At 52.2% G+C, this 14,140-nt stretch overlaps 5 protein-coding genes across 5 annotated transcripts; 3 read left to right on the forward strand and 2 right to left on the reverse strand.

The window, feature by feature from the left end:
• The first annotated feature begins 209 nt into the window (after positions 1-209).
• Positions 210-3,214, forward strand: BDZ83DRAFT_609914 (uncharacterized protein). Its single transcript, XM_060507563.1, has 7 exons — positions 210-669; positions 724-856; positions 924-979; positions 1,038-1,160; positions 1,233-1,552; positions 1,612-2,486; positions 2,548-3,214. Exons 1-7 carry the CDS (start codon positions 617-619, stop codon positions 3,049-3,051), a joined length of 2,064 nt encoding a protein of 687 aa, XP_060368384.1. The 5' UTR covers positions 210-616; the 3' UTR covers positions 3,052-3,214.
• A 22-nt stretch (positions 3,215-3,236) lies between these two features.
• BDZ83DRAFT_609916 (iron-sulfur cluster-binding protein) lies at positions 3,237-5,093 on the reverse strand. Its single transcript, XM_060507564.1, has 4 exons — positions 4,562-5,093; positions 4,200-4,498; positions 3,943-4,115; positions 3,237-3,883 (listed from the first exon to the last, which is right to left on the reverse strand). Exons 1-4 carry the CDS (start codon positions 4,896-4,898, stop codon positions 3,463-3,465), a joined length of 1,230 nt encoding a protein of 409 aa, XP_060368385.1. The 5' UTR covers positions 4,899-5,093; the 3' UTR covers positions 3,237-3,462.
• A 611-nt stretch (positions 5,094-5,704) lies between these two features.
• BDZ83DRAFT_749329 (uncharacterized protein) lies at positions 5,705-8,125 on the forward strand (the record flags this gene model as incomplete). The annotated part of the gene is made up of 7 exons (XM_060513748.1): positions 5,705-5,952; positions 6,011-6,030; positions 6,093-6,191; positions 6,244-6,313; positions 6,373-7,355; positions 7,414-7,578; positions 7,659-8,125. The coding sequence occupies 7 exons, from the start codon at positions 5,705-5,707 to the stop codon at positions 8,123-8,125; spliced, it is 2,052 nt and encodes a 683-aa protein (XP_060368386.1).
• Positions 8,126-8,844: 719 nt separating this feature from the next.
• On the forward strand, positions 8,845-10,548 carry BDZ83DRAFT_609921 (uncharacterized protein). Its single transcript, XM_060507565.1, has 5 exons — positions 8,845-9,252; positions 9,452-9,626; positions 9,796-9,853; positions 9,973-10,136; positions 10,338-10,548. The coding sequence occupies exons 1-5, from the start codon at positions 9,224-9,226 to the stop codon at positions 10,491-10,493; spliced, it is 582 nt and encodes a 193-aa protein (XP_060368387.1). The 5' UTR covers positions 8,845-9,223; the 3' UTR covers positions 10,494-10,548.
• An 810-nt stretch (positions 10,549-11,358) lies between these two features.
• BDZ83DRAFT_570800 (family 20 glycosyltransferase) lies at positions 11,359-14,125 on the reverse strand (the record flags this gene model as incomplete). The annotated part of the gene is made up of 2 exons (XM_060504339.1): positions 11,359-12,081; positions 12,131-14,125. The coding sequence occupies 2 exons, from the start codon at positions 14,123-14,125 to the stop codon at positions 11,359-11,361; spliced, it is 2,718 nt and encodes a 905-aa protein (XP_060368388.1).
• Positions 14,126-14,140: the final 15 nt, after the last annotated feature.

The following is a 14,140-nucleotide window of genomic DNA, read 5'->3' on the forward strand; positions in this document are numbered from 1 at the left end:
AGCTGAAGAGATGAACCTTCAACCAGTAAGAATAGACCTCGTGATCGGATCTTGACGGGAAGGTCCACGAACTTGAGTTGGAGAAGGAGGAGAAAGTCAAAGAGGAGTCTTATCTGCGGTGGGTCTTCCCCACGACCGGGATGTGTCACCCGGGCCGCCTGTTTATCAATTTCCCTGCAAAGCAAATGTGCGGGGACATACCAGTCTCTGCCATCTCCCATCTGCCACCCATTCATCCATGGTTCAAACCCATGCGAGTCCATATCATGCCGATAAGACGGGGGGTTGAATCCTTAACCACTTATCGCCCAAGTATTAACGAGCTATCTTCAAGTCCGAGTCCAGCCCGAGGACCCCGGATTACAGACAGAGCATAGACTAGGCTGGGTTCAACTACCATAGCGACTGAATTTCCCCTAATGGAACATGCCTTCCGATAGTAGCCTCATACATCTTGACGACTCATTCATTCCTACGTACGGGAATAATACATCTTACTGACGCGTCTTGGATCATCCTTCACTGCGGAGCCCGAACCCTCCCCTTCAGGAACCCACCTTATCGCAGCAACGCCAGCCTCTACCCTCTGGGGCTTCACGACGTCTCCTTTGTGGTGATGGACGATGCTCGATATGCCAAACGAGCACGTCAGGCCTGCGAGCCATGTCGGTACGGAGGATCCGTAGTTCTTGCCATTCAATAAGAGTCTAACAACGATGATAGTCGCAAGAAGTCAAAGTGCCCAGGCGAGCGTCCGACATGCTCATATTGTGAACGACTAGGACAACAATGCGTTTACAATGCCCCGGGCGGCGAAGTGCCAGATTCGCAACTCACGAAGCACAACAGAGAGATGGTTCGTCTTCCAAGTTTAGGTTTGACTTGAGTATGCGGCAGTGCTGATTCGAGGTCCACGTGGTTAGGAAACCCGACTCAATAGCCTAGAGGACAAGATGGACCGCTTGATCCAACATTTGAGGTTCGTCAACGTTGTCCATACAGCAGCAAATGTATTCACGCACCCTAACATAAGGTAGCCCCGTCTCACATCCTACCCAGCCATCCGTAGCCTCTCGTCATGTGCTCTCGCCAAGACTAAGCGTATCTGCAGAAGAAGCAGGCCCGAAACCAGATTCGGGTCCACCAGCTTGGAGTCCTAGGTGTGTCTAATTTCGACCTTTCGATTCATTGTCTCCCTCGTTCCAGACGTCTGCTCACACTTGACAATCCAGAAGCCCATCAAGCGCCGCCGAGGCGCAGTTGATGGACACAGGGCGTCGCTACCTCTTATGGTTCCACGCCCAGCCCATCACCCTCTTCGCTGAGGAGACCTTTCTGCATTCTCTCGCCTCGCGAGATCCGGAGCTGATACTATCGCTCCAAGCCCTGGTCCTACGATGTCCGCCAGGGTCCCTCACAAACCAGATCAAACAGCAGGTGGACGACCTCGCAAGATCGGCCCGCCGCATGGTCATGGAGAGGGTCACGGAAGGGCGCGTCGAGCTGTCAACGCTGCAGTCGCTATGTCTCCTGAGCATGTTTGATTTCGCTAGTACGTGTTCCGATAATGAACTCTCCCTTCATCGTCCCTCAGCTGACATCCTCTCGTAGGCGGGAACATTATGCAGTCTGGACTCAGCATCACCACCGCAAGCCACCTCGCACACAGCATCCCACCAACGAACAACCCCAACAACGCTCAAGAGAGAAATTACTGCCTGAGAACAATCATCGTCCTCCAGCATCTACAGGGCTGCATAATGCCAGCCCCGCGACTCATGGGAGCCCTTCCGGGCTCCTCCTCCACCAACGGCGGCTCTCACGTCCTCGGTCTCACAGCATACTGCGGCATCCCAGAGTACAACCTTGACGACAACCCAGACAAGAACATCTCCACCGTCGCCTCCGACTTTTGCGTCGTCTGGAGAATGGTCCGCGTCTACGCCTCCTCCAAAGTCAGCCCCGACGCGCCCCCGCCCTGGGACTCTCGCTCCGACTATTCCATGGTCCTGCAGAGTCACCACGATATTGACTGCCGGGCGCCGCAGAGGTTCCGCTTCGCAACGAATCGCATCGACCAGCAGAGTCCTGAGTCTCTACAGGCGCAGCGGCAGTACTGGATTCCCTTCCTCTTCAGCCAGTTCGTTCACGAGACTATCCCGTGTCTCTTGAATCACCCTTTCCTGCTGTCCATGCGCCTGCGGCATTTCCGACACACCATACCCGTCCATTTCATCCAGCAGTCTTTTGAGAGTATGAATCGGACGGCTGGCTGGATTATCTTCTTCTTGGATGTCATCGAGAAGAAGTCGCTGGCGGTCATAGACCCAGTCATGGCGCATTGTGTCGTCATCGTGGCGACGATCCATCTACAGCACAGTTTCGTTCATGACCAGGTACTCAGGAGCAGAGCAAAATCAGGCTTCGAAAAGTGTATGAACTTTCTACGGAAAACAGGAGCCGTCTGGCCAAGCGTCGCCAACATGGTACGATGAGTCCCCCCGTTCTTGATTGCCTCTTCATAACGAAAGACTAACCATCATTAAGGCAAGCAACCTCCGACGCCTCCAAGACAGCGTCGTGATGAAATCGCCCCCCGACCGTGGCGACAACACCTCCCAAAACCGCTCCTTTTCCATAAACACCCAACTCCTCTGGGATCTCCTCATCTACGACCGCGCCTGCCGCCCCGACGCAGGCTGGGACCAGTCCATGTTTGGCGCCACCCTCCGCTCCGATGCCCGGGAGTTGTCCACCGAGACGGGCGCCGCAGAGTTCGACCTCGTCGGCTCAGCCGGCATCTCGGGTCACAAGGCCGTGCCCAACGACGTGGGCGTGTATGCTCCCAATGACGATATTGCGCCTGTGTCGATTGCGGAACAGGCCCCGGCGTCGTCGCATCTCGTCGGACAGGGGTTGGGGGATATGGGACCTTCGTTTGAGGATATTTTCTTTGAGGGCGTGGGGCCGTTTGGGGATCAGTCGAATCGGTTTATTGAAGCGAATGATTATGGCAGAGCGATTGACGATTGGTTGAACCTTGAGAATTAGCACATTATCATGACAAAAAGGCGTACAGCAACAATGACTTCATTTCCATCCATGTTGATACTACTAGATGGACCGACTCATTTTCACTCTCTAAAGCTCTCATGTCTACTGAGTCAGAAGACCCTTGGACGCCGATTTGCTGAAGCCATAGCCCATTACACTTGCACACGGTTCCAGCACTACCACCGAAGGCTACCTACAGGTAAGAAACGAGATACCTGCCCAGCATCAAGTTATCACCACGGATCGAGAAGAATCGGGATTAATCAACACATCAGAAAAGTCGCTAATCAATTTGTATCCTTGCGAACCCATAATCAAGGCTTTGAACAAACTCATAAAGTACTCAACAGCAAACGAAACGCTAGTCTACAATTCGGCCTCTACTGTCACCATCCATTATCACCAGACTCACCAAGCCAACCCCTCAATCTGCCCCTGCCCAGCCCCACAATCAAGACTCCGACAAAACGACACATCCTCCCCCGTCTTATCAGAAACATCGTGCTTCGGCGTCGCCGGCCAAATTTCGCCGCCCTCCTTGTCTTCTCGCTCCTTGTGCCGCATCACCAGGTTGCGCGTAATCTCCTGGAAGAAGAGCGGCCCCTTTTCCACGCGCGGGTGCAGCTCTCCGTTCATGAAGACGCCCGCATTCAAGTTCTTTTGTGCACCGTTGCAGAGATCCTTGTCTTCGCGAAGGACCTGCTTGAAGAAGTCCGAGATGAAGTTGAAGGCTTCGTCGGTGGCTGTGTTGTGGCGGTAGACTTCATATTCCATTTTGGATTGGGTTGATGAGACGGGCACGCAGCGTTGGATGTACATGAAGTCTGGTCTATACGGACAAGACTGTTAAGCCGTGGTGCTTGTAAGTAGAGATGGGAGGATACTCACGTCACGGTCATAGATGCGTTTGGGTAGAGATAGCAGCTGTGAATCCCCAGACCAGGAACAGTCTCTTTGTCAACGTTCCAGTGCTGGATCCAGTTTCCCTGAGTCTCGACCCAGTATCTCGTCAAGTCAGTGGTAGCAGCCACAGCAGGGTGACCAGTCTGGCAATGATAGCACTGAGTTTGATTGTCACGGTCAGCCTCGAGATTTAGGGAAAACCACAGCTCTACGCAGCTTAAAGGAGGATATATCAAACGCACCTCATTGTAATTGTCCGCAAGAGTCTTCCAGTTATAATCACCGAGCATTTCCCACGTGTGATCAAAGTGGTAATTATCCAGGTTGAACCCCTCCAACCGTGGCTGCGTGTCAACCTCGGCGAAGAACTCCTCCCACGGCACCGATGGCTTCTCTGCGCCGTCGAGATTCACCCAGACGAAGCCGAGCTGATCCACGTGTACGTGAACTTTGAACAGACTGTTCTTGCTCTTGTCGAACGACGGCAGCTCCTGGTACTTGGGCGCCTTGGCCAGCTTCCCGTCGAAACCATACGACCATGCTGTATTTACTCACGTTAGCATAAGACGACCTGATAGATGATTATTTGCTACATGTGACATACCGTGATAATTGCAAGCAAGCACGCTCATATGTCCGCTGTCTTTCTCCACCAGGGGGTACGCGCGGTGCCGGCAAATGTTATGGTGGCCCCTGATCTCGCCCTTGCGGTCCTTGACGAGGAAGAAATTGAAGCCCGCCTCGGTGACCTGCACAAAGTCGCCTGCCTCGACGAAGCGCGCCTTGTGAGAGACGAGCATCCACCGCTTAGAGAAGATTGCTCGCCTCTCTAGCTCGTACATGGCTGGAGAGCGGTACCATATCGCGGGCAGAGCTCGGACGGCCTTTGGCTCGTCGGGTTCCGCTGCGGCGGATGGTTTGCTGAGGCCGAACCAGCTCATATTTGCAACGATACTCAGAGATACAAGATAGAAAAATCGTGTGTGTAATTTCTTATCGAACAACTTTTGTTGAAGAGGCTCTGAAGTATGGCAGGCAGTTGAACTAACAGAATGTAAGAAGAAGTTTCGTCTTTAGTTTACGATTATACTAGCTTGCGGAAGATGTTGCAATATTCACTATTTGTAACAATACCCACGATCCCTGTTCATGATAACGACTCCGCTCTCCGGAGTCTACTCCATCGCTTCTAGGTATGCAATGGGGGATCATCCCTTCGAACGCCGGAGTATGGAACCGAGAAAGTGGGGACGGTCCGGGCCTCCGGATCCATATAATCGGGTGGATTACCCCGATCCAGGAGATAAACGTCCTTGTCCGCCTCCGTGGCGTCCCTATCTTGAGCCATTGAGAAACTCTATGCCTATCGGTTTGTTATTGTTGTCTCAGATTCGATTTGCTTAGAGGATATGGAGGTTTGATGTTGCAATGGGAACGACGCCCGTATAGTTTGTTCTTATCTGCACTCCGCGCATCACACGGGCCGTCTCCGATCACTCTAATCACGCGCAGCCATTTCGGGCCCTGCTTGTCCACATCATGCAACAACAGTCTCTCGACTTATCACAAAACTTTACCTGCGTAAACATTTACTTGTGACACTACATCATTGGCATATCAAACTTATCTCTGCATTTTTTGATTTTGATCCTAATACTGTCATCTTTTGGTCCACGCCCTGCCAACTCCCCTGGCAACACTTGCTTAAAACCCATCATAATACCTAGCGGGCACTCACGACGTTACAATGACTACGAATGGTAAACTAGACTCAACTGCCAACGGTAGCACACATGTGACCGTCAATGGTGCCAACGATTGTCTGAATGGCAGCTATTCGCCGGCAAAGGCACCACACAGCACAAATGGCACTTCATCACATGTCGAGGCCAACGGCACCTCAAACCGTGTCAACGGTAATCACGTTAGGAAATTCAACGATGACACATCCCAACAAGATCGCCAGCGGCTTCGTGTAACCATCATAGGTGCCGGGTGAGTAAACAGGTCTATGAATTACCAGAGAGAGTTTTAACTGATGGAACTGCGGCAGAGTATCCGGGATTTCGATGGGTGAGATTTCATGATTCTTATTGACTGTTGTAATTCCCATGACTGATCAGCAGAATCCACAGCCTACAAACTCCAAAAGCATCTCAAAGACTATGTTGAGATACAGATCCTTGAAAAGTCACCAGAACTTGGCGGGACTTGGTTTGAGAACAAGTATCCAGGTTTGTGCCCCCTGATACAACCTTCACAAATAACTTTGCTCACTCCTCATAGGCTGCGCATGTGACGTTCCAAGTCACTGCTATCAATTCAGCTTTGCGCCAAATCCCGACTGGTCACGGTTGTAAGCATGACATGTCTTCAAATAAGTTATTTCCAATAGGCCTAACTTCTATCACGCAGCTACGCTTCATCCCAAGAGATTCAGGCGTATCTTGACGGTGTAGCACGTCATTTTGATCTGCGCAAGTTCATCAGGTTCAACACAACAGTGACTAAAGCAGAGTGGTCAGAAAATTCCGGCACATGGTCCGTAAATACTGCGGACGGATCGACGCTCGTATCAGAAATTCTCGTCAACGCCAGTGGCATTCTCAACAACTTCCAGATGCCAAATATTGAAGGATTCAAAAACTTCGCTGGACCCGTGCTTCACACGGCTAACTGGGATTCATCCGTAAACCTAAGCGGTCAACGAGTCGGTGTTATTGGGGCGGGTGCGAGTTCCGTTCAACTTCTTCCCGAGATCCAATCAGAAGCCAGCAAGATCAGCGTCTTCATCCGGACACCGTCGTGGATCTCTCCGCCGGTTGCCCTGCCGGAGGCAAATCGTCCCGGACACACATACGGCACAGATGAGAAGAAGGCGTTCAGAGATGACGAAAGAGAGTATCTTGAGACCAGAAAGGGTCTTGAATCGCAGTTCAACGGCATGTTTCAGGCCTTTTTCAAGGCGAATCCAGAGCAGAGGACCATGCGTCAGCGATTCGAGACGAGAATGAGGAGCCTTATTCAAGACAAAACCTTGCAGGATCAACTCGTTCCCAAGTTCGAAGCGGGTTGCCGGCGGATCAACCCCGGCGAGAGGTACTTACTTACATTACAGGAGCCCAATGTCGAGCCGGTGTTTGACGGCATTGAGCAAATCACATCCAGCGGTATCGTCGCGGGTGGTGTTGAGTATCCTGCCGATGTTTTGATCGCTGCGACGGGCTTCAACACCTCGTTCCGACCTCGTTTCCCGATCCTTGGCCGCAACGGCGTCAACTTGCAAGATCTATGGGCCGATGAGCCAACGTCATATTGCGGGACGGGGGTCTCTGGGTTCCCCAATTACATGGTCTTCCTAGGCCCCAACACACCCATTTCAAACGGAAGTCTCATGGGTACGTCGTCTTTTGAGAAGATGCCATTGTTGTTGAGCGATGACTAAGATACTTTCAGGACCCATCGAAGCGACGGGAGATTACTTTATCAGAATCCTCTCAAAGGTCATCAGACAGCGCGTCAAATCCTTTGATGTGAGACCAGAAGTGCAAAGCGACTTCGATAAGCATACTCAAGAGTTCATGAAGAATATGGTGTGGACGGGCACATGCCGCAGTTGGTGTAAGAAAACAAAAACCTCGGGGCACCAGCCCAACCCTCAACTCGAGATGATTGCAATCACTGACGGTGCGTACCAATAGTCAAGAAGGGCATCACAGGGAAAGTCAGCGCCCTCTGGCCAGGAAGTTCCCTCCACTACATGCAATGCTTGGCCGAAGACCGGTGGGAAGACTACGAGTGGCGCTACGATGGCGAAAGATACTCTTACTGGCGCGAGGGCTTTTCCTGGATCGAGCAGCCCGAGAAGGACCCACTCGGTATCGAGCAACGGGAGTATGCGACATCCATGACTACCATCCCTCACAGGTCTTCTGATCTCAGTTTCTACCTGCAGAAGGCCGAGGCTCTACCGCCAGGAGCGGTTGCGTTTGTCCCTCAGGCTCACGAACAGAAGCAGTATGTTGAAGGGGAATTAAAGATACCGAGCAACATGGAGGAGTCTGGAAAGAAGGGAGTGTCAGATGTCGTCAAAGAACAGACTTGTGCGTCTGCTGAGAGCATTCAGACCATTGAGGCTCTAAGGCCCAGTGTTATGGTCCCGGTCTAGGAGTAAGACAATTATAGCTAGTTTCTTATATGTGCACTGTTCATACAACCGCGACGGGACTCTGCTAGCATAGGTCTTGCGGAAATACCAGAAGTTAGAGAAATGATGCCAACTGCATCTAGCGACAGCTGTAATGACCAGATATGGATATGAAGTAATACCGGGCACTGAAAGTGGTCTAAAACAAAAAGAAATCTATGAGAGGAAGGTCCACCACAAAGGGGTGATTCGTGAAGCGGCGAGGGAAATCGAGACGAGTAGCATTTGGAGACATAGGCATTCAAGCCTCTGATCCATGGCTTCAATTTCACTTGGTGTGTCTGTGAATACTAGTAAGGGCAGAAAAAGGGTAAACGAACTGAATAGTCGCATGCTTGTCCATGTTGATGAAGACGGGACACACTTTTTTTTGAGACTCTGTGAGTTGATTATAGACATGTCGTTGTGTATCGAGGCTCAAGGGTATCAAGACGACACATATATTGCAACCTCGCGACGCCGCGCAAAAGTCTCGAGGCTTAATGAAGGACATCCCGGACTGAGCCCTCCACGTTGTTGATCCTAGTTCAACTACAACTCGGTACGATCATGATAAAGATTGCACTTATATGGTACTTACCTAACTTGCGGCTTTGGTGTTTTCCACGTTTATGTAAGCAAACCGCCCTTATATTCCCCAAAAGCTACCCCTTGAAGTGTACATCTCCCCCATCCCCAGCCAATCATCCCCGTCTTACCCCAGACTCACCAATCTCGTGCTGTCATTCACCCTCTTACCAGCGATCGTGTCCCAGCTTCACCGAGAACAAGCCAAATGAAAGCCAAAGTCTCCAATAACTTAGCAGTCTCACACCCAAAATCACATCTCATCGTCTGAAGCGGAACACGGCCCGGACATGTGTCACTGTGCAGGACGAAAGTCGAAGTGGGGACGGACCGGTATCTCCGTGGCCCACGGGGACAATGAACCGCCTGTCAAGGTGTTCCCCCCTCCACTACAGTCCATCCCCTCCAAACCCCTCCATTCCCCCGCCTTTTGTTGACAGTTGAGTCTAGTAACAAGGGTTGGCTTCGCTCCGACCGATAGCGGGCAAGGAGATGGTAAGCAAATCAACTTGCCGAATCGAGTAATTCTTCCCTGCTCTTCCGCCCCGGAGTTGAGATATCATCTGTAATACCTACCTTACGTACCTACAGGCTCCAAAGTAGACAGACCCTGTAAAGAATAGAGACTTGGTCCCTCCCCTCCCCTCTTAGTTCCCCGAAATCATCCACCCAAGCGTCATCTCTCTCGTCTTGACTAACACCCATTCCGCAACTCACCAGGCTCTCAAAACAAGCCATGGCTTCATCAATGGAAGTAGAATGCTACCTCCTCTCATCCAACCCAGACGCCCCGAATAGCCCCCTCCCCGTAATCCACTACAGGAACGTTCTCCCGGAACCCCGGAACGAGGAGTCGGTGACAGAGTTTCTGACCCGGAACCGGTGGGAGAAGAGGGTGAGTCTGTCATGATCACATCACAATGTGCAACCTAGACCTCAACTCTCCCTTTCGGCTACCCTTCCCTTTTCCAAGATCTCTTGTCACTGTTACGATACGTGCCTCAGATATCTAGTGAGAGTAAAACATCCATTCTCAACTAACACTTCCGCGTCCCCCGCAAAAGGGTACCTGGGGCCACATCCCCATCCGCCACTTCCACCCAAACAGCCACGAGTGCTACGGTACGTCCAACCAAGCTCATCATCCCGAATAACACCCTGCCCTTCCTCCCTACACCACTTCTACTCGATCTCAAACCGCGAACGAGGAAGCTCTAAACAAGCATCTGACCGTTACGCAGGCATCTTCAGCGGCCACTCAACCCTCCTAATCGGCAAAATCAACGAAGGTACAGGCCAAGAAATCTCCGTGTCGACAGGCGACGTCATCGTCCTCCCCGCGGGCACGGCACATTCTTGTCTGGAGAGCTCGGAAGATTATCGATATATCGGCGTCTATCCCGAGGTCAGTCAATTTTACAAGTTACTCAAGTTCACGCCATACTTATCCTTGATTCCTTATCAACCTCCGTCTGAATCATGCTACCCTGCCCTGTTCTTTTCTATAGGCATAGACCAAATATCTTCAGCCGCATTTTATCCTTCTCTATAGCCACACAACACAAACGCACAAGGCATTTAGCTTACAACTATACACTTCGTCTAGGGTTGCCCAAGATGGGTGAATGAAATGGGCAAAAAGCCAGCCGGCACCTTCAGCCCCGTCATCAGAGATGTAGGCATGCCGGAACGGGATCCGGTATATGGAGTAGACGGGCCGTTGATGAGACTATGGCATCGGAACGTGCTAGCAAAGTTGTAAAAGGGCGGTGATAGGGTTGGGATTTATTCATCACGATACACATGATACACATCACTCATGATAAACGTATATATGGGTAGCTTGGTAGCCGACTCGCCATCATCGACAATTGGTTGGTATGATGCTACCTAAGCCCCGATTCTAACCTCTGCATCTCTTCTAATCTTCATGCGTCTTTCCTCGTCTCACTTCGTACAAATACACGGACAGGTACCCCAATGGTACCAGGGGGGCTTGTCTCAACCCTTAGCCCCCGATTACACACGATACGCAACAACAAGAATTTGATAATACAGCAGAGTAGGGGGTTGTGTACTCGGAATAGTGGTAAACGTCTCAAGGTCAGTCATCTGCATCGTCACAAGCTTCACGTTAAAATCCGCAGGCAGCGAACATAACTAAGCGTTAACTCGTGAGGTGTGTGTGGTACTGAAGAAGAAACCGGAACTGGAAAGAGTAAAAGAGAAAGAGAAAAAAAGACATTAGGAAATATTCCTTTGCGAGAGTCGCCCCTCGTATGCGTATGATGCATGCCAATGCAGTCGTCATCGTTTCCCAAATGCCATGTTCGTGATCCTTCCTTCGCCGGTAGGAAAGAGTCCAAAAGGAAAAAAAAAAAAGGAAAAAGTAAAACCCTTGCTCCCTGTTTTATACGCCTTTGCACTCCGTCTCTCCATGCTATCCCACTGTGGTATCATTCGCCTGGTGGCATAGCCAGGTCAATTACGATCAAATGTTGTGCGCCCCAATGTTGGCAGCGCAGGGTTCACAGCGCAGAGCCATTCGCTCGACTTCACCATAGCCCTGGTAAGACCTTCCCTTACTGAGTAGTAGCAAGCTTCTGGAGAGCCAACAAGACACCTAGTCACAATGAGTATTTGAATTCGACACTGAGTAGAGGAATAACCAACTTACCGCTCACACCTTGTGTCAACGTCGCACCAGCCTCAGTATTGCGGCTGTGCAAGCTGACAGTCACAACATCCTCGACAACCTTGTCTTCGCCAAGGGCGTTGGCCCACTTGAACACCTTCTCATCCTCACGCCCGTCACCAACGACCATGAGGAAGTCAACGGGGCTCTTGTGTTCCGAGTCAGGGGCCATGTGGACGCGGAGATCATCGAAGATTTTCTCTGCAGCGGTGCTCTTGGTCCAGTCAATGGGCTCAACGACAATGGAGCCATCGAGAGGAATGGCGTGAACACGCTGTGCCTCGCATGCATCGTTGACATGGCTGGCACAGTCTCCAGCCTGGCGGGCCGCGGACTCGTAATCCTCGGCGCTCTTGTAGTGGAAAATCAAGCTGCAGCGTCGCTCTTCGATTTCGGCGCCGGGGGTACGCTCAAGGAAGTAAGTCATGATGGACTTGACGGACTCTTTCCAGCTGGAGATCTGCTCTCTGTCGGCCATCTCCTGCCAGGTGTTCTTGCCGCAGTCTTTTAGGAAGCAGCCATTCTCGGCAATGAGACCGAGGTTGGGGACGCGGCGGAACAATCGGTCGAGCTCTTCGGGGCGGCGGCCGGACATGATATAGACGGTGTTGCGCTCGTCGAGCAGAAGCTCGTTCAAGACATCCAAGGTACGCTGCTCCAATTAGACTTGTTAATAAAGCAGAGATTCTTGAAAAGATTCTTACCTGAGGGCTGACAGGGATGATCTGGTTCATCGGGCCCCAACTAACCAAAGTGCCTTCATAGTCGAGGATAAAGAGGCGTCGATTGCTGCGAGAGTATCGCTGAGCTAGAGTGTTGATGTTAAGACGCGGGACCGAAGTCTGGTCGTGCTTGTGTTGCTCGTCGTACACGCGGTCGAGGCGGGACAAGAATTCGCTGAACCAGTGCGATCCGGTGTGGTGCATGACGGCCGAGTAGAGCGCAGTCCATCGGCGTTCCTTCTCTTCCTCGCCCATCTCCAGTGCTGTCTTGATGGCGTCTGCGCATTGGCGGTAGTCCCAGGGGTTGACCGAAAGCTCGTTGCCGCCAAATAGCGACGATGTGCCAGTAAATTCGGACAAAATTAGTGAACCGTGCTTCTTCTCGGAGAAGACCTCGCCATCTTGGCAGAAGAGATACTCGTGCGATGTCAGGTTCATGCCCTCGCGCTGGCTCGTGATCATCAGCGCATCGGCCATGGTCAACAGGGCAAGGTACTGGGGGTAGTCGATATCCTGCTTCAAGTAGACGACGGGTTGGTAGGCCAGGTTGGCCCAGGAAGAGTTGACTCGGGTGACAATGTCGCTAACAGTCGCATCCAAATCAGACTTTTCGCTGCCAGAGAGGGCGACCTGGATAAGGACAATCTTGTCGCGCCATTCGGGATTCTTGTTCAGGAACAGCTCGTAGGATAGAAGCTTCTGACGAACGCCGCGAACGTGGTCGAGCTTGTCGCGAGCTACAATGAGCTTCTTGCCCTGGTAGCGCTCCTTAATGATCTCGACCCATCTCTTCACATCGTTGTCGCCGCGGTGTTCGCTAAGGTTGACAGGATCAATGCCGATGGGCAAGTTAACCACGTCGACAAAACGGTCCTCCAACTGCAGTCCGTCAGTGGTCGCTTCGACACTCAGCAATCTGCTGCAGGTCTGCAAGAAGTGGCGGGTGTACTCGTGGATCTGAAAGCCAATCAGGTTGGCACCCAGCATGCCCTCGAGAAGCTGCTTGCGCACGGCCAAGCATCTGAAAACCTCGGAAGAGGGGAAAGCAACGTGCAAGAAGAAGCCAATCTTGGCATCGGGCAGCTTCTTGCGCACCATGCCGGGGACGAGCAGCAGGTGGTAGTCGTGTACCCAGATAACGTCGCCACGCTTCCAGTTCTTAACAATCTTATCGGCAAAGGCCTGGTTGACGTTGACGTAGTACTTCCATGAGTGGTCCTCGAAGGCCTTGCTCTTGGGGTTGTCGGGGATCTGGTAGTGGAAGACAGGCCAGAGAATCTGCTTGCAAAAGTGCGAGTAGTGGCCGTCAAAGTCCTTGTCGGAGCAGAAGACGGTCAGCATATCGTGCTCGGTGGCGAGCCTGTCCTCGATGTCCTGCTTCTGCTGGGTACCCTCGAGGGCGTCGGTGGGCATGCCAAGAGTGCCAACCCAAGTGTATTCTCCAAGCTTGCCATTGCGGGCAGCGGCCTCGGCGGCGTTGCGCAAACCACCGTTGCCCTGGTCAGCGTTCATAACACGCCAGTTGGCGTGGGAAAAGACCCGGTCATGGCTGTCGCTTCTAACGAGCGGCCTAGGCTGGGTGATGCCCTGACGACCAAGTTCTCTGGCCTTCTCGAGGGTGCGACTATGCTCGGCGATGAAGGCAGGCGGGGGCGAGCTCGCGCGGGACTTTGGCTGGGTGGCTCTAGCACCCCACTTGGGAGAACCTTTGTCGATGGGCGCACCACGCTTGCGCTCTTCGTCGGGGAATATACGGAAACCGTCCTCGTTCGTGAAGGGATCTTTCGGGACAACGTCTTCGGTCGGGGTGATGGGAGGTGTAATGTCGCGGATCGGGTTGAAGAGACTGGGCTGGCTGTCGCCTTCGGTACGCTGGGACTTTTCGGACTTCTTGGCGCGGCGCAAAGGATCGGCACGTTGAGGCGTGCCCGGGAGAGCGAAGTGGACGGTTTTAGGGAGGAATCTGGACGTCGTCATATTAGTTTCTGATCT

Source organism: Colletotrichum acutatum, assembly GCF_030867785.1.
Source record: "Colletotrichum acutatum strain CBS 112980 chromosome Unknown BDZ83scaffold_18, whole genome shotgun sequence".
In the NCBI taxonomy this organism is placed as follows: Eukaryota; Fungi; Ascomycota; class Sordariomycetes; order Glomerellales; family Glomerellaceae; genus Colletotrichum; species Colletotrichum acutatum.